Genomic DNA, 27,928 nt, shown 5'->3' on the forward strand with positions numbered 1-27,928 from the left:
ACGAAAGCTGTTTTTATTATTTATTTCCATTAGTCATGTCATTGGCTCTCTATTAACAAATGCCTGTCAATCAGTTTAATTTTGCCATTTCATTTTTTTTCTATACTTTATTTTTTAACACGTTTTAAGAAACAAAAAAACTGCGACAGCGTATTTTTTATTTTTAGAGTAAATTCCTTGAATCAATATTTTGGTCGCTTGAAAGAGTCTTCTCGTATCATATGTAGTAACTAATCCCTTAGCACAATGATTAAACAATACGAATCCTTTCAGATCGATTACAAACAACACATTTTCACAACAACCTCGCTCAAAGCTTCATATATCTATTTTGTTCAAAACACACGCCAGCAAAACTGTCGATCACTTTCAAGTGATCTGTAACATGGCCATGCGTGCTACACATGTCATGCATTGCAGCTTATTTTAAAGCTGTTTATGTTTAAAGAATTATTTTAAAACATTTTTATTTTTATCTACATTCTGTGCAAATAGATCCATAATTGATGATGTTTTATTGAAAACCCTTATTTGGCTACTAACGTTCTTTTCTTATTTTTTCCGATATTTACAGAACCTGACAAAAAAATGTATGCTATAAACTATATTTCCAGAATCTCTTCCACTGTGTGCTTTGAACCTTATGATAGCTTTTTGAGTTCGGTCGTGTACAACCAAATTCACTTGACTAGATACTCGTAATAGTTTTGAATTATTACGATATTTGATTTTTGATGATCACATGATGTAGCCGACGTTGTCGTAAGGTCCCTGGTGTAAGGAGTCCATGGTCATTATGGAGTCAGACCTTGGGGCTATTAAGGCCTTGTTCGCTGGCTGCCAAGCGTCTGTTGGTGTGAATAGCTCTTTGCCACGCTGGGAAAAGAAAAAATAATATTTATAAAGCGAGTTATAAGTTATAATAAGAAATTAAAGCTGCTAATTGAAGCTTTTGTCAGCATAAAACACATTGTGATATTTATGTAAAGTATTACATAATATTGATATGGGCTTTGATGCCTAAATTAAATGAATGAATAATAAAAAAAAAAATACAATAAAATAAAATAAAACGATCAAGTTCATTAAAGTCATATAAATTTTTTTTTTTTTTCATATAGCTACTAATAAAGACAGTTTTGGTATCAAATAACACAAAAGTTGAAAATACTTACGTATCCATGGTACCAGGCCCATCCAACGCCAACAGGGAATAACACTAGAGTTGATAAGCCAACAGCCCAGCCCAATAGGTCAGCGAACAGAGGGAACTGATAGCCTTCATATGAAGGAGGGGTCCAGTCGTAGAAGATGAATACTAGGATAGCCTGCACAGAAGAAAAAAGTAGGTATTTATACAAATAATTTATTGACGTAAGCCACTCCTAACTAAAATAAATTATCTATTTTTAACACTGGGTGGCCAATGGTTGAGATGATTATGATAGTCATGAAGTAAAATATAGTTTCTTTTTAAATAAAGGTACACATTACACATTGTTTGTTAAGACCAAGAGAAAAAGTATGCGCTGCAAAGAAAAAATATTGCTGTCATAACATTCAAATTTTTTTTTTTATCCATTATTGGTTTGGAAATTATTTCAACTTGCAATCTCCTTAGACAAACAATTATACCCTCAAGTACTTTCACTTGATTAGGCTTCCACAGCTACCCTTGTAAACGAAATTACTTAATAGAATATTACAACATATTCTGAAGCACGCACACTATTAATCAATTAGATTAATTAGAGATAATTGTCGCCATTATGTTATCAAACGATTAACTTGTGCGTGTACAAGTACGTGACAAGCGGATTCCTCATTACTAAGTTGATCTAATAACTATTGAAAGGCTAATCAGATATAAATGCTTCTATAATATTGTATATCGTAGATAGATAAGTAAACGTGGGACATGTTTTTCCCATTGAAATCTGGTATTAGTCATTCATGATGTTAAGCTCAATAAAGAATAAATTGTGACAATAAAAACCAGGCATGATGTTTTGTTCTGAAATGAAATGAAATACGTTTATACACGCGTGTAACACTGCCTTACAAAAAAAAAAAGTTTGGAAAAAAAGACGAATTACAATTAAAATACAGTAATGCGAAATATGTGTCACACCCGCGTGAAACGGCCCCCGCTCAGCATAATGCTGAGACCCTATACGGGACAAAAGCCTCAGCGCTGATTTTCGTTTTGGATTGTGATTTTTAAGATGTTTTTTTAAGGACGAAGAAAATAAATATCGGCTTAAAATCAGAATGAGATCAAAAATAATCGAAAGATGAGGTCTCTATTAATAAAAATAAGAACCTTAAGATAAATTCCACCAACTATAAAAATGATTTCAAAAATCCATCCATCCTCCGAGCCTTTTTCCTAACAGTGTTGGGGTCGGCTTCCAGTCCGAACCGGATTCAGCTGAGTACCAGTGCTTTACAAGAAGCGACTGCCTATCTGACCTCCTCAACCCAGTTACCCGGGCAACCCGATACCCCTTGGTTAGACTGGTGTCAGACTTACTGGCTTCTGACTACCCGTAACGACTGCCAAGGATGTTCAATGACAGCCGGGACCTACAGTTTAACGTGCCATCCGAAACACAGTCATTGGTGTCTGAGATATACTTAGAAAGTACATACTAACTTGGAAAAGTTGCATTGGTACTTGCAAAAATGATTTCAAAAATGTTTGTAAAAAATTAGACCCATGTAAAATATGTACTTACAATACTAGCAACAGGAACAGTGACAGTCCATACGGCTTTCCAGTAGAATCTGAGGACTTTGTTCAGAGGCATTCCCATAGAAGCCAGATCCTTCATGGCGCGGTCGATGCCGTAACTCCAAGAGACCGCCACACACTGGAAGATAAAGAAGTTGTTAAACAGTATTCTAATGTGGATGAAAGAAGAGATTTGACGTAACATACGTCGCGTATTATCGGTTGCGCAAAGCTGGACCAGACAAATACATTATGGAACATTCAATCATTCACATCTAAAATACTTGACGCATTTTCCGTTAGATATAAACTTTCCTTAAGTAGCGGCAAAGGAATGGAAGCCTCGTTTTCATGGTAAACATTTGTTTAAACACAGTTGATCAACATTTTTGACGAGCAACGAGAATCGTCGGGCTCAGAACTTGTAATTTGCATGTGAAGTTTCACAGTACACTTTCGGTAAACTGATTTTAGGGCGCACAAAATGAACTTTTTTGTAATTGATACTAACATTATATTATTAGATTTAAAAATCTGCCATTTTGTTGAGCTTAGATAATATACTTAACTCGGAATAATTATTTTGATTCAGATTTACATAAGCACGTTAAAATAGGATTATTTTGATAAAAAGTTACGAGTACATATATGTATGTATACATACATCGTTTATCTATAAAGGAATTTCATTATTAGTAGGTACAATATGCCTACGAAGTGAATCACTAAATATTGTGCGATTATCTCCATCGGTATTTTAATATTAGTTTTAATAATAGTACCTACGATGTAATTTTCTAAACAAGGAATTAATAAAATGTATGAAAAATTATAGTACTTATTTGGACGATAATATTACTATCGGAGTTCAACTTCTTTTGAATTTATAATTCCAGATAATATCTTTATTTTTGATTTTTGGGTTAAGTAGAACGTATAAGCCACTATATACATTTTTTTCAATAATATACCAACGAAAAAATATCTATCGATATTTTCTGTTCTTAAAATCCATTGCAAAATGGACCTTACCATCTAAACAATAAGGTCGAAACTCACCTCAGCCATACCAATCAGCAGGATGGCCCAAGAGGCTGTGTTCCAATCTAGGAGTGTAAACAAGTACACGCCACCGCTGAAACACATCGGAATCCCCAAGATGAAACATGTGAAACATGTGAACGCAGTCACCTGCAACAAACAAAATAAGAAATGTGACAATATCATACTACGTTTTTGTAGAAGGGTCCAGTGTCAGGGTAACACCTTGTTACCTAAATAGAAGTAGGTAATATTTGAGTTTAAGGACTCTTACTGGGAATTGCGGGAGAGCAAAAAAGATCTGAGAAAGATCAGGTTCCAAATCTTGATTTTTAATTGAACTTTGAACAAAAACTCTAAATTATTTAACGTCAGGGTTCTGGATGCTTAATTTTGTGTCTTCGTACTATCCTAACAATTACTATTACGTCTATCTCCGTCCCAAATTCTATCTTAACCATTTCAGCAGTTTTTAGATGAAAGCATAAGAAACAAACTCACTTTCGCATTTATAACATTCGACTAGTAATTATAATCCCATCTACGATCACTTACCCTCCAATAATTCTTCCTAAGTTGAGGCCACCTGTCCACAATGGCGGTATTTATGGCTTCAATTCCAGCGAACTGACTTCCCAATCCTAAGATGAAGAGCATCAAGAAGAACAGGATAGACCACATCCTGGCGATAGGCATCTGCAGTAAAGCTTCTGGGTACGCCACGAAAGCTAACCCTGGACCTTGTTCAGCCACCACTGAAAATAAAAATGGTGTTAAATATGCTGGAGTACAATGAGCTACAAAATTATTGTAGACTTAAGTGAGGAAGGAAGAGTTACATTAATTTATATTGATTTATTAAATACAGAGGTAAAATATTACTTCACGAAAGATGATATGATGTGTGCCAGATATTGCACTACACGTGTTAAGAAATCGAGGCTAACGTTTTAGGAGTTATTTAAAATTTTGCGTATTTCGTGGAGAGCACTGAAAAAAACGTGACTGTAGATTTGTATGAATGGGTATATTTTTTGGGGAAATACACTTTTTATCTCATCATCATCCTCCGAGCCTTTTTCCCAATCATGTTGGGGTCGGCTTCCAGTCTAACCGGATTCGGCTGAGTACCAGTGCTTTACAAGAAGCGACTGCCTATCTGACCTCCTCAACCCAGTTACCCGGGCAACCCGATACCCCTTGGTTAGACTGGTGTCAGACTTACTGGCTTCTGACTACCCGTAACGACTGCCAAGGATGTTCAATGACAGCCGGGACCTACAGTTTAACGTGCCATCCGAAACACAGCCAATGGTGTCTAAGATATACTTAGAAAGTACATACAGACTTAGAAAAGTTGCATTGGTACTTGCCTGACCTGGGATCGAACCCGCGCCCTCATACTTGAGAGATTGGTCCTTTACCCACTAGGCCACCACGACTTTTTATCTGTATTCATTATATTATTATTATTCTTTATTGTACACAAAAACATATAAAAATACACACAACACAGAGAAGACATGTACAAAGGCGAGCTTAACCCAGAACTGGGTTCTCTAACAGCAAACCTTAGAGCGATAGAGAGATGCGATAGGGAAGAGAAAATTAAAAGTGCACAACATTAAACAAAACAAAGATAAAACTACATAACATAAAATATATACCTACCTATAAATAAAACATAAAATATAATAAATAAATAAATACATACATACAAATAAGGTCATGTTGACAGGAAATGTTCTTTAATTCGTCTCTTGAAGACATCCAACGATATGCTGTCACGTATATTGTGAGGCAGAGCGTTCCAAAGCCTCACAGCGCGAACAGTGAAGGATCCATCATAACGACTCGAAGTATGAGGAGGGAAACGGAGTAGAAGAGATGAAGAGGAGCGACAGGGTTTGCCTCTAGGAACAAGGAACTCTAAGCGTTCCTTAAGATAATTTGGAGCGTTGGGGCGTTGGAGGATTATACCTTAATGATAATCAATGTTTGTTTATCCTATAGAGTGTTGTAAAACTTTATCAGAATTTTCACATGACCTATGATATGGTCTTATTTTTGGAACAGAATATCTGCTTAGCAAGGCACGTTGCTATGTTGTTAGGTATTGGAAATGGTGGGCAGGGATGCGGGTGAGTATTTGGAGAACTTTGATTTTTTTTTGTAGAATACGATAGGTCTTTTCTAGACTTATTTTTGCTTGAAAAAAAATTTACAAAATAATTACTTCAAGCGCAGATTAAAAACTTCGCATGCCAAATGACGGATAGTTTTGCGAAAAAAACACGTGTGAAACTCGTGTCGATAAAAAAGCATATTAATAGCAAAATCAATAATAAAACATGACCCTGAAAGGGCTAATATACTCCTGAGAGCATTGTCAATATTACTGCTTATCACGATAATGTCCAACTAATAGTGTCATGTGAAGCAATATACCTTTATCGACAGACAAAAAGTAATTAATAGATACAAGAGTGATTTATAACAACAACATTTGCGAACTCCATAGCTGTGAGCATTGTTTATGGTAACCCGCGTTTGTTTTTCAACAAAATGGCTGCGTTTTTGGCGGGACAAACAAAGGATTATGCATGGAATAAAGCTATAACACAGTAAAAGGAATACATTTGCAGTTGTTTATGTTTTTTGGGCATTTTTGTGGACATGGTTTTAATGGTATCGCAAATATGAGTTCAACATTTTGGACCATAATTATATACCCACCACTCAGTCACCAGTGTCTATCATGAAAGCCTGTCTTTATGAGAAATTGATAACACTAGTCGACAAAATTTTCCTTTTTTATTGTATCCAAGGTGAAACAAAGCGTTAAAAAAGCGTTTTTAGGCATTTTCAGATTAGTTTTTCTCCAAAACTAGACGTGCTAGAGCAGTCCGGTGTTCTAGACTTCGATTCTGTGATAGATAATCTGCAAAAATTTATATGTTTCACCTTTGATACGAAAATGCTGTTGACTAGTGTAATTCAAAGCGGCAAAGTGATTTGCCGGAAACCGTTCAGTAACTCCATAAAGGCTTCAGATTCACTTTAAGCAACACCCAAATACCCACATATCAATAGCAAATCATTCAAAGGTCAAAGCATCTTCTGTCGAAATAATCCTTTGTTCCGAATTTCCGATACAAAGCATTTCATTGGAACCGCACAAAGAAACTCGGTGAACCAATAATGCTAGCACGCTAGTACCGAATGAATGAAATATTTACAGTTTAATCAATCCATTATCTTGGAGTTGAATACAAACAATGCTAGCATTTGTAGCCTTAGAGAGTTTAACTAACTGGAGACGCAAATACCGTGCCTTCTAACTGCTACATAATATACAAAAGGGCCGCTTTTACTCGTTGACTTGACATGTGTGCGCGTCAGGTATATAAATAAAATAAATAAATAAATGCTTTTATAAAATAAATAAATATTATTATTGATGCAAATCCTTACAAAATGCTTAATATTTAGCAGGTTTACAATTAATTTAATTGAAGGCACACAAATTTTGAGACCCTGGCCCCTAAACTAGGAATGCCTGTGACTTAGGAGCCAGCTATTTTTTTGGTTATCAATTTTGTCGTGTGCATAACGATGGGATCGAAAATACATCAGAGAGTTATAATTGGTGATGCGTTGCTTCTTTTTCGCGGATAAATTTGTGCTTACGGCGGCTCCGGTTGGTTGAATGCTCTAAGCTTGTAGCAGTGGAATCAACATGAACCTGTATTGCCAGGTAGATACAATAGGTGTAGTAGGTACACTGGTTTCGAGTTTGATCAACAGAGATTTTTTCGCATGCTGCAAAATTTTGTTGTTTTTAGACGGAAAAGGGTATGTTTGTACTTGAATTTGAAATACAAACTAGTAACGTTTGTGAATACGTGGATAGCCATAATTCGATCTCAGAAATATTTTGTTAAAATAGTGAGAGATGCATTAAAATCAACTCGATCTCGATCGAAGGATTCTTGAATTAAATTTTTTTAAGAATTTTCATTCATGAATCACGTTTGTTACCAAATACTTCTTTATTCATTTTATCATTAATTTATAAATTAAGATTATGAATTGGCCTCTTGTATCGTACTAGTCTAGTCGGTTCCTGTGATTAAATTAAATAGTTTTCGCTGAATCATACAAACACGTTGTTGTTGATATGATTTAGCAATCTAATAGTTTTGTCATCGACATTATTATCTTGTGTTTCATTTTCAAGTACTAACAATTTAATATCATCATAGTCATCAATAGTTTTTTTCTACTGCCAGACTAATATTATATCTCTTGAGAACAGGATCATATCAATCCCTATGTTTGCTCAAGTCCAATTGACATCCCATGCTTAATGAATACTTTCTGCTTTTCAAATCCCTGTAATTTTACCAATATTGAGTTGGAAAGGTTTCCACATCCCCAGAACCACTGATCCAATATTTGCGATACAAAAAAACAATGCAATAAATTAATCTAATACCCATTGTGCACTACAGTTGAATATTTAAGCGGGCTTCAGTGTATGGCAGTGTTTGTTCAGCTCGTGTATGTTTGCGCCCGCGGCGTTGCTGCCGGATTAATCAACTTGAGTTAATCGCTAACATGGAGATTGTAGCATTTTTCCCAGAATTTCGACTTGTATTTAATGCTTGTTTCGTTTGGTTCGGATTTTGTTGTTGTATGAGCTTGTTAGTTTATGTTCGTTTAGTTATTTGGTTTTTGAGTAGCTCCTGTGGTTATATTTAATTTGAGCCTGGTAGTCGGACTCAAAGTTAAATAATAAATATTTAACCATGACGTGAGCTTTTATATGTATAAAGTAGTAGACTCCTATGGATAACTAAAGTTTGACTATCAAAGCAATAAAATAAGGTTAATTTGCATTAAGTGAATGTTGCCTTTGACCTAGATGAAAAAAGAAAAAAAAAACAAGCAAAAGAAATAATACTTACTATCAATGCTCACACCCATTTTCTGAGCCTGGAAGCCCAACACGGAGAAGATAGCGAACCCAGCGTAGATAGAAGTGAGGAAGTTAGCGAAACTGACGAAGACTGCGTCAAAATGACAGTTGTTAGTAAACTTGTTGTAGGAAGCCAAGGTCACGAGAGATCCGCAAGCCACACCGAAGGAATAGAAGATCTAGAAGATAGAAGAAAAGAAGCTGATAAGTATAGAGCAAATAATAAAGTGATAAAGATAATAAATAGAGATCTTAATGTGAGAACAAAACAGTTGGGTGATATAGTAAAAGCTAGTGAGGAAGAAGAACAAAAATTGTAAAAGTTTAAAGGGCGGATGACGACGTAGTAAACATTACTCAATCTAAGATCTAATAATCTAAGATGACTGTGAGCACTTGATTCATTACTGGTTACAATATTTGAGCTTTGTTTTGTTATTTACGATATTAATTTTATACTTGACTAAAAACAAAAATGCTAGGTAACGGAAACAATGCGACAAGTTTTTCAAAGAACTAAAATATCAAAACAAACGCAGCAGATTTTTTGTTTGCGTGCTTTTGTGTTTTCAGAGAGTGCTAAATTGAATTTACGTGTTCTAATTTTAACACTATGTATTGTTACCTTTTACTTTTCCTGGTAACCAACAGCATTCCCTTTTATAAGAATTAACATATAATTATTCAAATGCACTTTGCGTTCATTATCATTTTGTATTTTTACGTCTCATGCTAATTTATATGACAGTCACTGCACCATATTTCAATTAAAATACCTAAATAAAAACTGCGTAAAATATAACATTTGTGAAAATATGATGGTAAAATAATTGTTTGAGTTATCAAACAACCAAGTTTCGCAGCGTGTTATAAAAATAATTATGGAAACACCAAAAAATGTTTGGAACGGTCTGAAAACTTTTTAATTAAGAAATTCGAAAGTCTGTGGCCTGGAATAAAATATAAATTACCGTTCCTTTAACTTTTCCAGATAATTAGGCGCCGCATTTATTTATTCATGAAATAATGGCCGCCATTACTGAAAAAAATGTTTCCGATGAACCGGTTCCTTTTATAGATTGATGTTTGTTGCCAAAGTCTTTGGAATTTAATGGCAATACCAATAGCTTTTATTCAGGGATCGCTTTGAACTATTTTTAGTAAAAGCCGATAAATTTTTCAGTTAACATTTTTGCGTAAATTTTTACGGTAACTAAATTATGTGAGGCCTTTTTGATGTTAATCTTTTTGATTAACTGAAAGGTTTTTAATAGGTATAAACTGTTTGATAATTTGTTTGCAGACAGTATTTTAAGCTTTAGTATCTAAATGGGACCTACTTTCCTCCGTATGTCCTATTTGCCAACTATCGTAAATAATAATATTTGATGTGGTGCGGTAATCAAAGGAACATAGAACATGCTCAATTTGACTTTCTATGTATACAAAAAATGATAAAAAAATTGAAAATCAAACTCCTATTGCCTGCTAAATTTACTTTAAAACTTTAAAACTAAACTAGTACCTGTGAAGCAGCATCTCCCCAAACGCGAGCATCGAGCAAAGTTTCCCAATCAGGTGACAGATAGAACAGGATTCCATCAGCTGCTCCCTCGAGTGTAACTCCTCGGACCAGAAGAGCAGTCAACATCACGTAAGGGAATAATGCAGTGAAGTAGACTACCTTGCCGGCAGATTGGACTCCCTGAGGACAAGAGGAATTTTAAGAACGTGTTTAGGGACTTCAAATTATGAATGAGTTTGGTAGGTTATTATTAGATAGAAATATCATGACAAATTGAGGAGGTCAGACTGGCATTTAATCCTTGTAAAACACTGGTACTCAGCTGCGTCCGGGTAGACTGGAAGCCGACCCCAACATAGTAGGGAAACGGCTCGGGAGATGAGAGATATGAGGTAGAAAAAGGACAAGATATATGAACCTATTGATATGTGATAGGATGCCGATTTATATATGGGACCCTGGAAGCGGTATGAGTCACTTTTTATCAAAATGCGCAAAATAATTGTTCCAGGACGTAAAGCAGAAAATGTCTCGTAGAAACATTACCTATTATAGGATCCTAACGAAATTAGTAAGTTTACTTTTGAACAAACTTTACTGAACCAATAATATAAAGGGGTTCGTGACTCGATAACAGCTGAATGGGTTGATCGATCAAGTTTGAAGGATCAAGGTTGTTGGGGTCAATAACCTTAATGATACTAAAGTTCCTCATTGCTTTAGAGAGCTTGTTGACGAAGTCAGTCCGTATATAATTTTTGATCCTATTACAATATTTGGTATTCAAAAGCCTAGAGGCCGCACAAACAGTCCTATACCAGCCATCTGGTAATCTTATAGAGAGTATTTTTGATTTAATTACACTAAGACAAAAACAGGAAATAGGCATATGCTATGTCTGTTATTTAAAAATATAGTTGAATCTGATAGTCTTCAGAAAAAAATACACGCTTAAGCTTATTTATTTGTAGTTTCTCTTACCTTAATAACAACTAAGAAAGCGACGAACCAAGACAATGCTAGACAACCAACTAAATGCCACTGGATGGAGCCCCAGTTCTCCCAGGTAGCATCTCCTCGGCCCAGCACACGTTCACTGAAAAGGTAAGAAAGAATAAGACATACTGAAGGTCTTGAAGCCAAGTTTGACGTATTTTTTCTTTAAGACAATATAGAGTAATTTCGGTGGTCCTTGGTGGTAGACCTTTCCAAAAATCTCTCCTGGCTCACTTAAGTCGTACTGGCTTAAGTGAGCCAGTTAATAAAAAATGAAATTATTATGTGAAAAATTACATAAAAACTAAGTATGTATGTATTTTTTTGCTTGTGGACATGATATAATTTGTAATGGGGATAATTGGAAAGTCTCTGCCTATTACATGGGTCGACACACTCGCAGTTTGAGTATAATTAGCTTATATATTACTTATACAAGCTGTTGATTTGCATCCGTGCCATAGTCAAGGACGTAATTATGCTAATGATTCTCGACCCAAATCAACAAAAAAATTGGTACGTAACTTTTTTTTAATTTTTTTTTTCGGAATTCCGTTAATGTCATCTAGCCGTATTTAAACTTGGCGCGTGTGTTACTGGTCTTAAAACCGTGCTGTGTCCTCACACAAACGCAAACACAAAGCATACACAACGATTATTCATAAATTTCATTCATAAAATTGGATTACTTCTGAAATACTACGACATTGCAATGACAAAAAAAGCAGTGCATATTAGCTATTTCCCGTCTACTGTAATTCCAATCGATTATTTACCTATTTTATGTCCTCCTCCTGAAGTATGGCACAAATGCAAATCAACACCTTGTATTTGTGTGTGATAAGAATATTTTCTTAAAAAAATACGACGTAATAATATGTTTAAATGACAAAAATGAAGACATATTGCCATAATGCATATAAGCCGGGATGTAGCTGGTAAGTCTATACGTTGTTTATTTTAATAACTTATTCTGCGTTAGTAAATAATATATTATTCACAAAATTTTACGTAGGCAAACGTTTGTTATCAAAATACACTAACAACTGTTATTTTCCACGCCCACACACTTTTCACATTATCAATTTCCCAGTCTATAAAATATTGTTTGATGTTTTGTTTATTAAGTACACGGCTTAGTGAGTTAATTTCAGTATGATAGAATATTTTTTGAATCAATTGATACTTGACTTATCCACTGTTTACATGCCGTATACCTTTTCAAGACCAATTTTGGGCAGATTGATTTTGTTTTGACAAAGAAACCGAACGCCTCGAAAGTTCTAGTAACTTATCACTCCCACCGTGACCTACAAGAAGGCGCCTGGCCTACCTTCCTTATGGCATCTCCGCTATCTTTCCTTCTTCCGTGATTAGGAATCAAAATTATATCTCTAGTAAGTAAATCAAAAGATAGATTAGTTATTGAATTCCGCAGTAAGTCGACGAAACAGCTGATTTATTATCTCTGGTATTTTAATATCGGGGCAGCGGATTAAGGCAGGTTAAACGTAAGCTACGATTTATCGACATACTATCAAGAAACGCAACGAATTTTGACCGTTTTTAGGTAATTTACTTTATTTAAATGATATCAAAAATAGTTATTCACGAAAGGATAAGAATACGGATATCGATTAAAAGATATTTCAAGTTTGTGAAATAAAATTATGAGGAAATAAGGAAAGCTGTTTATCAAAGGATTAATAAATCATCTTTTTATGCGTATCCGTAAAGATAATAAAAATATTTCATAAAATTATGTAGACCAGTTGTTATTGAGATTACAGAGCACAGTAGGAATGGTTCAATAGTAAAATATGCAGGTTTATTCTGAATTTATAAAGTGTCTATTTACACTAATATTAGTTTAAAAACCATTGACATATTTTCTTGTACTTTTTAGAGGCCAATATAATTGAGAAGTAAAAATCTTACGGAATGTATCTAACAATCCAAAATTGCATCATTTCGTAACATCAAGATCATATATTAATCCATTCACACAAGTGTGGATTATAGGTAAATTGGTTTCGTCATCGTTTATCGTTTTAATCAGATAAACTATAATAAGTATAATTATCTAGTGAACAGTGGCTATTGCCTGATTACGAAAGGTCATAACACTCGATACAGGCAATTTTTTTATTTAACGAACATAAAAATCAAGTTGGTTTAAAAAGTTTCTGCAATTTTTTATCATGAATGATATCTTTTTATGCATTTGTATATCTAAAGCTGTCTATGAAGATTAAGGTTAATAAATTTTAAATAAATTATATGTTTTATAATTTATTTATACTTCTTCACTGATTACCTCATCGGAATTAGGTACTATTTCCATAGATTTTCGAAGATTAGGCAAGTACGAGCATACCGAAGGAAGTTAAGATTTTGTACCTATTTTTTAGTATCAAATTTCAAAAAAAAATCATTAATATTTTGCTTGTAAAAAGTCAGTGATAACGTAGATTATTTTTAAACCTAGACATAGTATCGATTCCGCCGAAAATCAATTATAATCATAAAGCAATAATATCACAGTGTGAAGTACCGTGACGAGCCTTGTAAACCCATAATACTTAATTTCTTTTGATAACATAATGATAACACTAAAAATCGAATTCCTAAGTTGGTACAGGTGTACTTTGAATTTTTAAATAAGCAAATTAGGCATTCACTTTTGAACGAATGAATTAATTATTTCGGAGTATTTAAGCACATAAAAAACTATTTTTTGTATTAATTATTTAAATCATTTGGATAAAAACCAAACGAATCTAAAATTAAAAGGTATATATCATGATGAATTTGAATTTCAAAAAAATGAACAAGCACTAACCAGTCGTTTCTTGTTTTTTTTTATTGCGTATAGATATAGAATGAAAAGCTTAGCAACAAAATTAGGACTACTATACATAATTCTACCTTATCCTTGCCTTATAATATTATTAATGGATAAGCAACATTTCTGTATATTTGTCCCTCTTCCACGCCCAAATTACTGAACCTATTTAAATAAAATTAAGTTCACTGATAAATCTAGAGCTTGTAAAGACATAGGCAAAGAACAATGTCAGACGTCCATAGTAACTTAGGCTCAATAAAAATATTTCATGTACAGTGAAAATTCTTACAGTTTTTTGTGTAGTTTAATGTCAGAAGCTTTTCTATGTTTTCCACTTTTGCATTGAACTTCTCAAAACCAAATTATTCCAAATTATTAAAACGAAAAACCTGAACTCGATAAACAAAATAATTACTTATTAAAATGATATTTTTTTTTTGAAAATTCTAGATAACAATTAAATATTTTATAAGAAGTTAGTATTTTATATTTAAATTGTTGTAGTAAAGAACATTGTGTCCGTGAGAATTTAGTTTTAAAAGTTGATTGGGTGGGCCGAAACCTGACTTCCATTTCTCTATATACGATAAGTGGCTTATACCATTGGCACTATAAAAAAAAAAAAACAACTTACTTGTAATACTCTTCAGCAGCCAAAGTCCTGGTAACATTGCTATACCAGGGTACAGTCTCAGTTCCATTCAAGCAGTAAAGTCCATCATATGGCTGGAAGCCAGTGTCGATGCAAATCTGTCCAATACTCATACACTCCCGCATGTAGTAAGTAAGATCAGTCGCAAGGCCAACATTGTTCACTCGACAGTTACTGTCATACTCCCCACTGTAGCAAGCTGATAAAAAAAAAACATTATCTTGTATAAATAATCAGATTTATAACATGAATTTCAACAGCAATTGTGTAATAAATTGTTGTGAAATCTATTTGTGTTTTGTTTTTGTTTTCGAGATTTCTGCTTTGGTTTTTATGGAATGACGTAATTATTATATTATTTTGTTTGTCTGTGATAGGTTTATCCTTTCAAATATGGTTTGGGACAAGTTTACTGCAGAATCATTGGATACTGCACTGCGCTTATAATAAACAACAGTGTTGTAAAATAATGTATACCTTAATAAGCAGTATTCCAGTAAATATTATTTTATGATAACATTTATATTTGATTGAAGTTTTCATCAGCATCATGAATGATAGGTACCTACTACAATTAAAGAGTCTCAAGTATATGACCATCAACTTTAAATATACCAAGTGTCAAACTGAAACTTACATCTGCTTTCAGAAGCCACAAATTACAATACAAAATCTAGTCATACTCACCGTCAGTATTATAATCATTCTCGCAGGACCCCCAATCCAGGTTGCCCGCGATAGACACAATCGTATAGAACAGAGTCCAGGCTACTATAATCATATAGTATATGGATATAATGGAAATGACGACTAAAGTACAGTAGCCCAAACCACTGAAGAACGGGGATATGGCACTGAACGCTTGTAATGGTCCGATGCCGGTGAACTGACCAATGTATAACTCGAGATAGAAGATCGGAAGACCAATTAATATTAACATTAGGAAGAATGGGATTAAGAATGCACCTGGAACAAAAGATAATTGATTTAGTTTGTCGGAGAATTATCAGCTTTGTGCATAATTTTACTATGAAAAAGCTATTAGTTACATGGTCTGTTTTTTTTTAAACAATAAATTAATGGGGATAAGACATTGCTCAAAAATTGTTCATATCACCTTTAACAGCCAGTTTCTTCATCAAAAGTAAAAGTCAAAGTAATGACTAAAGTAAAAGTAACGATCAAATTAGTTTTTTCAAGGCTTAAGTAACAGCAAAACTAATAGAAAAAACGAATTTGACCGTTTTGTTTGTATGTTTTGAAGAGTAAATATAATCATTTCATTAGATAAAATAAAAATACAAATTCTAAACAACTGATTACATTCTACTGAATTTAAAATTGATTAAAATGATGACAATGCTTGTTAGTCCATCCATCCATCCTCCGAGCCTTTTCCCAAACTATGTTGGGGTCGGCTTGTTAGTCCAAAGTTCACAAATAAAAAGTTTCATAAATAAAATATTTTCACACTAAAAAGCAATATTTATGTTCAAATTCCTGTAACAAATGGTTGTTGGGCTGACGGGCCCTTAGTGACCGATAGGGTTTCAATAAATAATTCATACTGATTCACAGAGATATGTATTTTCATTTTGATCCTGACTGTTTTTATCATCCCTTTCTTGGTTTGTCGTGATATACATGAATTTATTGTTTTTAAAATTAAATCACGGCTAATATATCACAGGGAGAGTATTTTAAAAACCGGCCAAGTGCGAGTCGGACTCGTGCACGAAGGGTTCCGTAAATTACAGTTAAATCAACCTATCTCAAAAACTATAAGAGATACTTTGATCAAACCAAAAATCGTTGAAAGAGTTAATTAGCATGCATCACCTCTATTTTTTTTAGAATTTTATACCCCGTAGTTATAAAAATAGAGGGGGGGGACATACTTTTTACGACTTTGAGAGCTGATATCTCAAAAACCGTTCACTTTAAGAAAAATGTTTTTTAGAAAACTTTATATCATTTTAAAAGACCTTTCCATTGATACCCCACACGGGTATGTACATCGAAAAAAAAAATTTCATCCCTCAGTTACATGTATGGGGGGCCCCACCCCCAATTCTTTTTTTTACTATTTAGTGTCATATTTTTGTAGCGGTTCATACAACACATATTCCCATCAAATTTCATCACTGTAGTACTTATAGTTTCCGAGTAAATCGGCTGTGACAGACGGACAGACGGACAGACGGACAGACGGACATGACGAAACTATAAGGGTTCCGTTTTTGCCATTTTGGCTACGGAACCCTAAAAAATACGTATTACAAAATGTAGCTTTATAGATATTTCAATGGCATGCTTATTAATTTTAAACTTTATACATGTAGTATTTTAAATATTCTAAGCGATCAACTGACAAGCCTTTTTCGATTCTGCTTCCTACGCCTTAAAAGGTCTTTTCCGATATATACTATCTCTACTTCCTACAGATATGATTTTGATGAAACTTGTCAATTTATCCCGGTGCGGGTAGTTGTATCTATCATAATAAAGTGGCAACTAGAAGACTTACCACCACCATTTCTGTAGCAGAGGTAGGGGAATCTCCAAACATTGCCCAAACCCACTGCGTAACCAAGACAAGCTAAAATGAACTCTAATGGTCTTCCCCAAGATGCTCTTTCGGGTGTCGCATCGTTCACGGCTTGACCATTTGCTGGCTTCCCGTTGGCCTCGGTCTGAAACAAAAAATATATTGTTAAATGGTAAATGGTAAATGTTAGAGAATAATAGTTATACGGAAAACTCTTAAAAAAGAGTAAATAATGAAGAAACTGTGAAGGAACCAAAGATTTATTTTTTGTGTTGGTTAAACCTTCCAAAATAAGCTGCGAAAGTATTATTTTAGGCTAATGAAGATTAACAAGTACTGTATGTTTTTTAGACTAGAACACTTCAAAATAATCAAAATCTATTCTTCTAAAAATACTTTGAAAGATTAATTTACTTCTAAGTTTTAGTAACCTAAATTTCCACAAAGTTTCAAGGCCAAAACTCGAAGAAACCATAATCAAAAATCAATGAACAAGAAACAGCTTTCGAACAAATTCGATTAGACGTCAATAGGTTCCCATTTATAAGCGAACAACTTCCAACCTGTTCTATAGGTAATCCAATAATGGCAGCTGAACTGCTTTTCTTGTAAACTCCCAGTTAATGTATTCCAAAACTGGTGTCTTAGTTTTCTAATCACCAATAAAGTAATTACGCAAAGTTTGTGCGGACGCGAAAATCGGGAAGTGTTCCAAAACTTAATCCCTTCAAACAACGGAATAATCGTTCTCATTTAAATGTAAATTCGTTGAATTGTGACGAGAACTGAATGGAGTCGCCTGAGTTTTCCTTCGATACGCTTTTCTCTATTCAAATAATATTATGCAGGAGTCGGTGTTATTCAAGAACTACCGGCTAACTTCTTGTCCACATACTTTATGTTTATTACGTGGAACAGCAAAGGGTTGGAGTTGAGACATCGAGTTTTGATTTGGCACGATCAAAGAGGACCAGTTCCAGCAACCATCTTTAACTTCACTGTTAAAATGAAACTTCGATTGTAACTGCTTTCTTTCTTCATAATAATAATGAACAAACATTGGGTATACTTAGAAAAAAATACACTGACGATCAATTTTATAAAAAAAAAAAAAACATAATACTTATCGCTTAAAATATTACTTTTTCACTACGTGAAACACTTGTCATAACCTGTAGTTAAAAATGCGCATCGGAGCTTTCCAGTACAACCAAAAACTGGTATAGTTTTCCATCTTTTTTAGGTACTCGTATATTTCAAAACATACGCTACACTTGTTCACTCACAGCTTTTCCCCGAACTAAAAATTGCCCTCTACAAAAACAGTTCGTAGACAATTCCGATTTTCGCTTCCACTGTAGATATTCCTATTAGTTAGTATAACTAGGGACTGTTTCCTAGTTGATGTGGTACCTACATGGAGAACAAAATGACTAGCGGAGATACCATATCGGAAAAACGAGTAAGAAAGTAACGCGCCAAAATGCGAGGGTCAGGGGACGAGCAATGTTTTTCCTTCTTTGGACCCCATTTTTTTTCTATTGTATTCTATTTTTATTTATGGCAATCCATGTCGATGCAAACGTCGACGATTCTGCCAATGATAAGTGGGATGAGAAGCAAGTAGTGCTTGTGATTGACAAAAAGGATTAAATTAAATTGATCTTGTAGTCAAACTGTAATACCAAAAATTGTTGACAGATGTCTCAAAGCACTCGGAAGCCTCGTTAGTTCACTCCAGGTCATGTCCAACGAACAAATTTGACCTAGAAGAAGGTGCCTGACCTACCTACATTGCTTCATCTCCGCTCATTTTCCTTACTCTGTGTTGAGGTATCATTGCTTAGTTCGGCACAACTTTGGTAGTTATGAATTTGACGGCATGCAGTTCTATTGTTGAGGGTGTCACAGGATGGTGAATGTGTATCTACCTGCAGAGTTGGAATTGATATTGTGTTGCTTTTGAATTATGAGCAGTCGTTAGTCTGTGGTAGTTTAGATTTGGAACATATTTAGTATTTAGTTTGGAGATCGGTTAACTAACTGTTCTCCGTGACAAGATGGCACTGTGTCCCGCAACGGGATTTAAAGCAAGTAAAGCAAAGTAGCTTGTGTCCTTTCTTACATTCTAAGCTATCTGTGTACCTATTAAAATCGATTCCGAAGTTTTGGTGTAAAAGAGTAACAGACAGAGTTTCCCATTATAACTTTCTCTTTTATTATATGAGTTAAGAAGTTGTGTGTGCATTTTGGCATTATCATGGTCAAAAGTCTATTTTTATTAGTATTGTGCTTATTAGGTTCTAAAGTTGTTGTGTAAAAATAGTAAGTAGCCTTATCTTTTCATCAAATTAATATTAACATGAAAAATATATTCTTTTACGATAAGTGCAACAAAATTAATGTGTTCAAAGATAATTTATAATAAATCAATGCATGTCAGTGTAATTTAATGTAATTTGTCTTGATAAATTGGACCATATGATACATTGAATAGATTATTATAATATTACAAAATCATTTTGCTTTTCCTTGTGAATTTGGACTTTTAAAAGTACTTGTAATATTCTCTACTACCACATAGTACATTAAGCATATAACTATGATATAATATGATAGTAAATTAAACATTTAAGTATGTGTAGTATGATGTAATATTAAATGCATATAGCATAACAACACATGGCATAATATCTGTTAAACCAAGACGGTTTTATTTGCATATTTTTTTGTATCAATATCGACTTGCCACGGTCCGCTACGCTCATATTACTTTCAATAATACTATGTAAGTATTCTGTTAAAAGACCGTAAATATATACAATTAAGGCCGGTAATACACGGACCGCTTGGAGCAGTTAGGGGGCGACAGCTTCAAGCTACGACTGCATAGTGAACTGCAGAGTTCTATGGACGCACATACACGAACCGCTCGAGCAGTCGCAACTGTTTCGGGCGCTTGTATTACCGGCCTTACTCCCACAGAGTTTGACAAGCGATAAGACGTTATGACGCGTGACTCTCGTGGCAGACATAATCGAACAATTATCTTGATATTACATATAATAATGATGATCGATTGAAAACTAATCGAGAAACAAAATCAGTTACTATTTACCTATCTAGATAAAGACTGATAATTTTGCTTTAAGGCTTCAATTCAGTAGATTTTCGTAACATATTCACTAATTCTTACGTCAATTCTTTTTCATTTTGATGCCCGTGTTGCGGTATGTATTAATATCTTCTGTATCAAGAATTTATGTATAGTTTTTATTTTCCAGCGGAACAAATTAAGACCACCCTAAGACTGCCGACTAAACTATTGCCCAACATAGTCTGATAAATAGTTAATCCTATTGATTTTGTTGGTCGATACCCAATAATGTGCGCACTATCATTATAATAAGTATCCATAGTAGATTAATGGCCATTCCCAATATTCTATCTATCTATTTTGCATACTAGAGATAAGCTTTTATTTATTTACTAGCTGTTGCCCGCAACTTCGTCTGCGTGGGCAATATAGAATAGTCAAAATACTACTTATCTCGTAGGTGCATTCTTTCACGTGACAGTATAATTAGGATTAGCACTTAGCAGTCGCATAGATTCATTGATCAAGGTTGTGTTGTGGATGTGACCATTTATCTAAACAAAAGAAGTAAAGTTTGTGACGTTGTGAATATCTCTGGATCTAGTCAGCCAATTTGGAAAATTATTACGTATGGTGCGTAAGTAATTTTCACAGGAAACAGCTATAATATATGTCTATATGCTTTGAGTCTGACAAAGCTGTCATTTGTACATTTTCTGCAGCTGCTGCGACTAATCAGAAGCCAGAAAGTCTGTCAGTCTTACCATGGATATCGTCTTGTGTAGTTGACTGGATTGAAGATAGGTAGTCGCTCCAAGCAAAATATTGGTACTCAAACAGATTCGGTGACTGGAAGCCAACACCAACATAGTTGGGGAATAGCTGGATGGATGATAAAATGAGTCATCATCATCAGCAGGCGCATAGGGTAGGATAGTTTCACTACTGTGGAGAAACACTTGTATGACGGGGATTTTCTGTGCACTTACTCACTATGGTAAGGCTGACCCCACATTAGGCGTGCGTGATCCTCGGGCGTGTGAGTAGCGCGGGCGTCGTGAGCGCGCTGCGTGAACGTCGCGTTTTGCTGCCCTGCGGCATGTGTGAAGAGTGCAAGCGACGCGCTCGCGGCGAGCACGCGGCGCCCCAGTTGCGTTCTTACCCCTTCGCCCGCTATCCCCGCCGCCCGCTAAACGCCTTAGCAGTTAAACGTCAAGGAGAGCGGCGCGTGCGCGCTGCAAATGCCGCAGGGCAGCAAAACGCGACGCTCACGCAACGCGCTCGCGACGCACGCGCGGCACCCGCGCTACTTACACGCCCGAGGATCGCGCACGCCTAATGTGGTGGCCTAAGCCGGGACTCCACCGAAATGTTTGCATTAGTTCACGAATAGGCAAAATGTACGTATCTGTGCGAGTCCACTTCATGTGTTCGTACTTGAAACCTGCAGTTTTGCCAAGATTTTCAAAATGTACGCTCGCAATTTGCCATTTCTTGGTGGAGCCAGCAAATCAAAAGAAACATAAGTGTTGTATACTGTGCGTACTACCGCACACCGGGAAAATTTCGCTCTTGCGGAGGACGTTTATGTACCATATTTTGTGTCACACTTAAACAGGACGACAGTAAGTATCCATCGAAACACTTTCAAAGATCTGATGAACGAATAAATCAGACCTGACTTGGTCACCTGGGGCCAATCAGAGCTCTATGAAGCGATCATACGCTTTGGCTCCTACTGTTATTGTGGTTTCTGAAAATTTATTCACCTCATTCAACGATGAATGTAATTCTGATGGTACTATTAAGAACACTTGCTTAGCGCAGAAGCTGACGTTAGCAGGTCAAGTCTTTTGACTTCTCGAATAGGATACCATTGGTTTTTGTGCAATGCACACCTGCAATGCATTCTGGATTAGGATAGGATATAGGTGGATAGGATTTGCAACAGAGAACAATTCTGTCTTTGTGATTAAATGACATCAAACGTAGTTTTATATAAAAGGTGTTTTTTTAGACTTGGCTCGGGTCTTACTGAGACTGTTCGTAATCGTGAACAGTGTATTTGCGATCAGAAGTTGAAAGTAAACATGTCTCTGGTATGCGGCGCGTAATTTGTACGTTTTCAGACGCATAAAACATTTTACGTGTGTATGGTATTAAATCGAGAAAGCTCCCATTTCTTATCTGCACTTTGTATCTGGGCTTGTTTTTAAAGCTACAGAATCCTACATTACCTACCTCACGCTTAGCAGCGCTTGCAACGGATAGATCCTCATTTCTTCTAGGATTAAGTTTACATATTTTGCATCAGAAAAAAATAATTAAGGTCTACTTAATACTACTCACTCAAAGTAATTTGTTTTAAGGCCACCACATTAGTGGAAGATAAGCTAAACTATGTTTATGAAAAAATCCTGATATGAACTCCATCTGTAACTTTAAATGATAATTAATTGTTCCACTAAAGTCATCATTTTTGACATAATGTTCAAAAAATAATTTAGATGGCACCGTTTTAAATTTGGCCGAGAACTATTAATTTTCCTTTCATCAAGGTAATAATTATAGTTGGATTTTGATGTGGCACGGCAAACTGACAAACACCTATTGAAATGTCTATCGAAAAATTACACTTCGTGTTAAAATATGGTGAATTACGGAAAATACACAACTCCATCTGTTGAAATAATAATCCTCTATAAAGAATGTATGGTAATATTGTCATTTACCACCTCGCTCCTTTGACAAATTGATGATGTATTTTATTTACCACAGATGGAGCTACTTTAACCTTGGCTAAACAAAATTTTCATATTTTTTTTTCTTCCGAAGTTACTTATAAAGTTGTGATTTTCTGTGTAAAGATTAATAAAAGGCCGATCAACTAATATAAGTACAACATTCAAATGTACAGTTTTGACAAATAGATTGCGTGTCGTAATATTTTACATCTTGAATTCACAAAATTAATCATATCTTTTGATAGAGTGAATCGATTTCGATGAAACAAAAACTAAGTAATACCCCAAGTTACGTAGAGTTTTTGTATATAAGCATTGTCTGCATTTAATTCGTAGATTTTACGTGAATCGCGAACAAACAAACAGATAAACAGACAAACAGACAAACAGACAAACAGACAAACAGACAAACAGACAAAAATGACAAAAATGATGGAAATGGGTTCTGTTAGTTATCCTTTAACATGCTGGCTATTTTTTTTGTCAATTTCTTCAATGTACAAAAATTACTTTTCTACAGATTTATTATATGTATAGATTTATACACATTCTGTACAAGGGCGGACTTAACGCCTTAGGCGTTTTCTCCCAATCTACCGTTGGGTGGTGGAGAAATATCAGTGGTAGGTGCAAAGTTTATATGATATTTAGAGTACAAAAAAAACATATTTGAGATTACTTGTATGGGGCCGATTTCAAAATTCTATCTCCAGTAAGGAATTCAACAGATAGAATGTTTGGCAACAGCCGTAAAAGCCGATTTATTAATGGTTTGCGGAGTCGTACTTATAAGTCAAAATTCTACTCCTTTTTATAGTGAAGAGGAAGTCAAGTCGTATAATTTTATGCATATTTTCTTAGGTAATTAGGTTATTCATAAGGAAAAACTGCCTACATTATTGTAGTGATAAAATATCGATTATCCTTTTAAAGTACTCGTATATCGCGCGATCTTTAAAGTGCTTATAGCACGTGTTAGTTAGCATGTGTTCAAATAAAATAAAATTATTTTGTATATCTATTGTTATCTCAAAATCTGGTAAACTATGAGTTATCAACAAATGAGTTTTAACTTTACCTTTCTTACGGCCTTTGATATTGAAATGCCAGGCAATTGAATTGAACATTATATATGGTTCAAAATTCTGTGACAGAAATACTTTTAATTGGAAACTAAAGTTGAATAACGTTTGAGTATTTCGAGGTTAGATATTCTGCCTAGACTCAGTTTATATCTAAGGCAGCTTTTATAGAGTAACTTTATAACTATCTTATTATTCTGGTTTGAGTTAACGTTTAAGACAACAAAGTAAGATTAAGTTGAAAATCACTTAATACTTCTTGACTGATATTGGAAAGAGAAAAGATTAATTAAACACTTTGATTTGATGGTTACGAGTCAAATGCCAGTGGACTGAATACTAAGCGTTGGATTATTTCACTATTCCTGAGACTGAGCATATCAAGTCAAGTAAGTTTCTATATGGATGCGCGAAGCTTTCTCGCGACTCGGGTGAAATCGCGAAAAACATATAGTTTGTACTAAACAATGATTAGGTACATTTCAATTGTTTGATTTAGCACATAATTAGAAACAGGTCATTGGCTTATTATTTCAATTGACACATTACAGTGACTGGTGACAGATGGTATTTACAATTTAGGCGAAATAGCAGCGATGCATAGTATTTGGTTAGTTTTGATGAGCACACAATATTTGCGTTTTGTGGTTTATTTTGGTTCACTAGCTTTTACGAGTGGATCTGTTCGTGTCCCAATGAAACTTTTTTGTGAATCTGGATAAAAAGTAGCCTGTTTTCAGACTTTAGACTGTTTGTATTTCAAGTTTCATTTAAATCAGTTCAGTAGTTTTAGCATGAATGCGTAACGGACAATCAGACAGAGTCATTTAAAGCATGTTTAAGACTTTACATAATGATGATATTATGATAGTACCTAGTATCTATGAAAACTGATGATCGATGATGAATAGCTGATGATAATAATATATTAGTAGGTATGCACGCCATTTTTTTTTTTAGTTTTTAGTTAGTTTATTAAACACTTAGATAAAAAGTAGCTTGTACCCTTTCTAAGGACGTGCGTAGTCTATCTACGTACCAAATTGCATATAGGTAAATTAAATCAATTTGAGGTGTGACATACAGACAAAGATTAACTTTCGCATTTAGAAGGTTAGTAATTGAGTTATTAGAGTAAGTCAAACTATATAAGTATATTTTGATTCAGATTTATTTTGAAGATAAATAAAGTAGCCACTTTGAAAATTCAAATTATTTTCCTGTTCTTTTTATCTTCAAAAAAATCTTACATTGTTTTAAATTTACGCAGTACAACAAAAGAACGATAAGAATCATACCAAAAATATACCTGAGAACTTTTTAAAAAAGGAGCAAAAAACCTAAACTTGCCTTATTAATATTGTAGTCACTGCCAGCCATATTGAATTTAACGCATAAATATAAGCTTTATATAAAATTTAGCACTAAACTCTCGCTCATCACACCACACTTCACGACTTGTTCTACTATTGTGTCACACCGTACAACACACGCCGACTGAAAACCCAACCAAACCGAGGTATTTATCAAAAGATTGATATCAGAACAAACGGTGATAAAATCGATACTAAAAAAAAAATCGATAGAAAAATCAGTAGGCGCAGTTCTTTATTGATTGTTCTTTATAATCGATTTTTATTGTTTTCGTGTTGTTTTGCATTAGTGGTTATTTTTATTATAGGTGTTTACAGCATTTTGTGCAACATGTATTTAACCAAACAGTTTATGTACACTGTAAATACATGCCAGAAGAAATAATTAATACCAGAAATAATACAAAGGTACTGCTTATTTTAATAAAATCTCTTTCAGCAGACCCGTAGGAAATAGATTTAGAACATAGAGATTTAATTAAAGTGCAATACATGAAGTTCGTTTTCACTTTCACGTTTTCGCTTTCGATTTGTTTCACGCGTAAACAAACGACCGAATCTACGTGAAACAAAAAAACAAAAATATGTGGTTTGCTTTTGAACGTCGTCTATGGTAGCGGCAGTAGCCAATTGTTTAGTGTCGCGCGTGTAAGTGCAACACTGCAGTCCGTTAGTGTAAACGCGCTGTAAGCTATATTAAAATATATATATGCCATATTAAAATATATAGATACATATGGTTTGATTGTTGCAACAAAGTTCAGAAGTAATTTTGTTTCTCCTGTGGTGCTTGTAGTTTCAATCATTAAGGAGACACTCTTATATGGTTTGGAACACCAAAACTGATTATAAAACTAACAAAAAATAGTGGGTCACATCTTATGGGACTTCTGCACATTTTACTACATAACGTTGTCCAATATCGAATATAAGAGTAATTATCGCAGATAAAAAACAATAATACATTCAATGAATCAATATTATAATATTATCTTATCTTCAGACATAAATCCTGAGCAGATATCTCGATTCTTGTCCACGTTACATCTAAAAGTAGGCATATTCATTGTTTAATTAATCATTTATATTGTCTCACGTATTCAGTTATTCATCATTTTTAAATCGATTTATAAAATGTCTTATATAGAGCTAAAATACATTGAAAAATATCGTAGACATCATATTGTATAAAAAAATCAAGCTTTTTGTATATCTTCGTAACCAAATAAGAAGAAAAATAATCTCTCTTCCGTAATCAATTGTATCCTGTTAAGCTTAATGCTGACTCAAAAAGTGTAAAAGGTATACCGCGGAAAACATTTTACCATTCGAATTTAAGTACATGTAACACTCTGACAAAAAGGCCGTACACTCATAAAACTGCCAGTAATTTCACCATTCGTAACAAATGAAAAAGTCAAGACGATGCATTCATAAAAGTCTATCACCAGCTGCGAATCGCAATAAAAGAAAATTATAAGCCAAGCTTACAAGCGTTCCGCCCCATCACCCGACGTTTTTGCTTTAAACTTACTAAATTACCCGCCATTTCTCAAGCGACCTAAGAAACAACGGACGAACGTAATGCGAAAATATATCCAGCCATTAGTATGGAAAAAACAGCAGTAGTGGGACTTGAGACAAATTGGAAAATATCCTGTTTGCAAATTACAAATAATTCCCGACACTAATGGCCTATAGATAAAAGATGTTTTAATTTACATAATGAGAGGCACTTTTGTCGTCTCTCATATTTTTTTTCTTAAGGAGATTGTGCGCTTGAGTGTTGATTGTTTTGATTCCGGTATTCAATGGGCTTTTAGATAATATTAAAAATGCTAGCTTGGGCCTCTTGATGTTTATTAATGCGTGTTTTTTTTGTAGGTATATTTTTGTCAGAACATGTTTTGTAAAATAAATAACGAAACGTTTTCTAAATGGAAACACATTGTTTTTTAATTATAATGAACGTGCCCGTTAATGTTTCTTTGCACCTTATAATGGGCTGAATCAATCAATTCTTAACTATTGTAGAGGTGTAAGTGAAAGTCTGATAATTTCATTAAAGTCGTACACACATGAACGTTTACTAAATGTATATACTTAGTAAATTCAGATATAATAAGACATAACATTTCAGCTTTTTATCTACGATAGCAACGCTATTATAGACAGTGCATTTGTCCTTGGAAATATCGAAGGTGAAGGTTTTCACGCACCTCAAATGAGTATTAGTGAGGCAGAATGTTTTTACTTATTTTTAAGGTGATTTCGGATGTCCTTGGATAACGTCTTCATCTAAAAGAT

General features: G+C 34.3%; 1 protein-coding gene across 1 annotated transcript; it reads right to left on the reverse strand.

The window, feature by feature from the left end:
- On the reverse strand, nt 1-25,747 carry LOC124631787 (sodium- and chloride-dependent glycine transporter 1-like). The gene is made up of 12 exons (XM_047166390.1): nt 25,599-25,747; nt 17,305-17,470; nt 15,465-15,743; nt 14,760-14,976; nt 11,263-11,377; nt 10,282-10,461; nt 8,746-8,935; nt 4,331-4,530; nt 3,794-3,925; nt 2,739-2,873; nt 1,176-1,328; nt 1-876 (listed from the first exon to the last, which is right to left on the reverse strand). The coding sequence occupies exons 1-12, from the start codon at nt 25,626-25,628 to the stop codon at nt 739-741; spliced, it is 1,935 nt and encodes a 644-aa protein (XP_047022346.1). The 5' UTR covers nt 25,629-25,747; the 3' UTR covers nt 1-738.
- Nucleotides 25,748-27,928: the final 2,181 nt, after the last annotated feature.

Source organism: Helicoverpa zea, chromosome 7 (genome assembly GCF_022581195.2).
Source record: "Helicoverpa zea isolate HzStark_Cry1AcR chromosome 7, ilHelZeax1.1, whole genome shotgun sequence".
Lineage (NCBI taxonomy): Eukaryota > Metazoa > Arthropoda > Insecta > Lepidoptera > Noctuidae > Helicoverpa > Helicoverpa zea.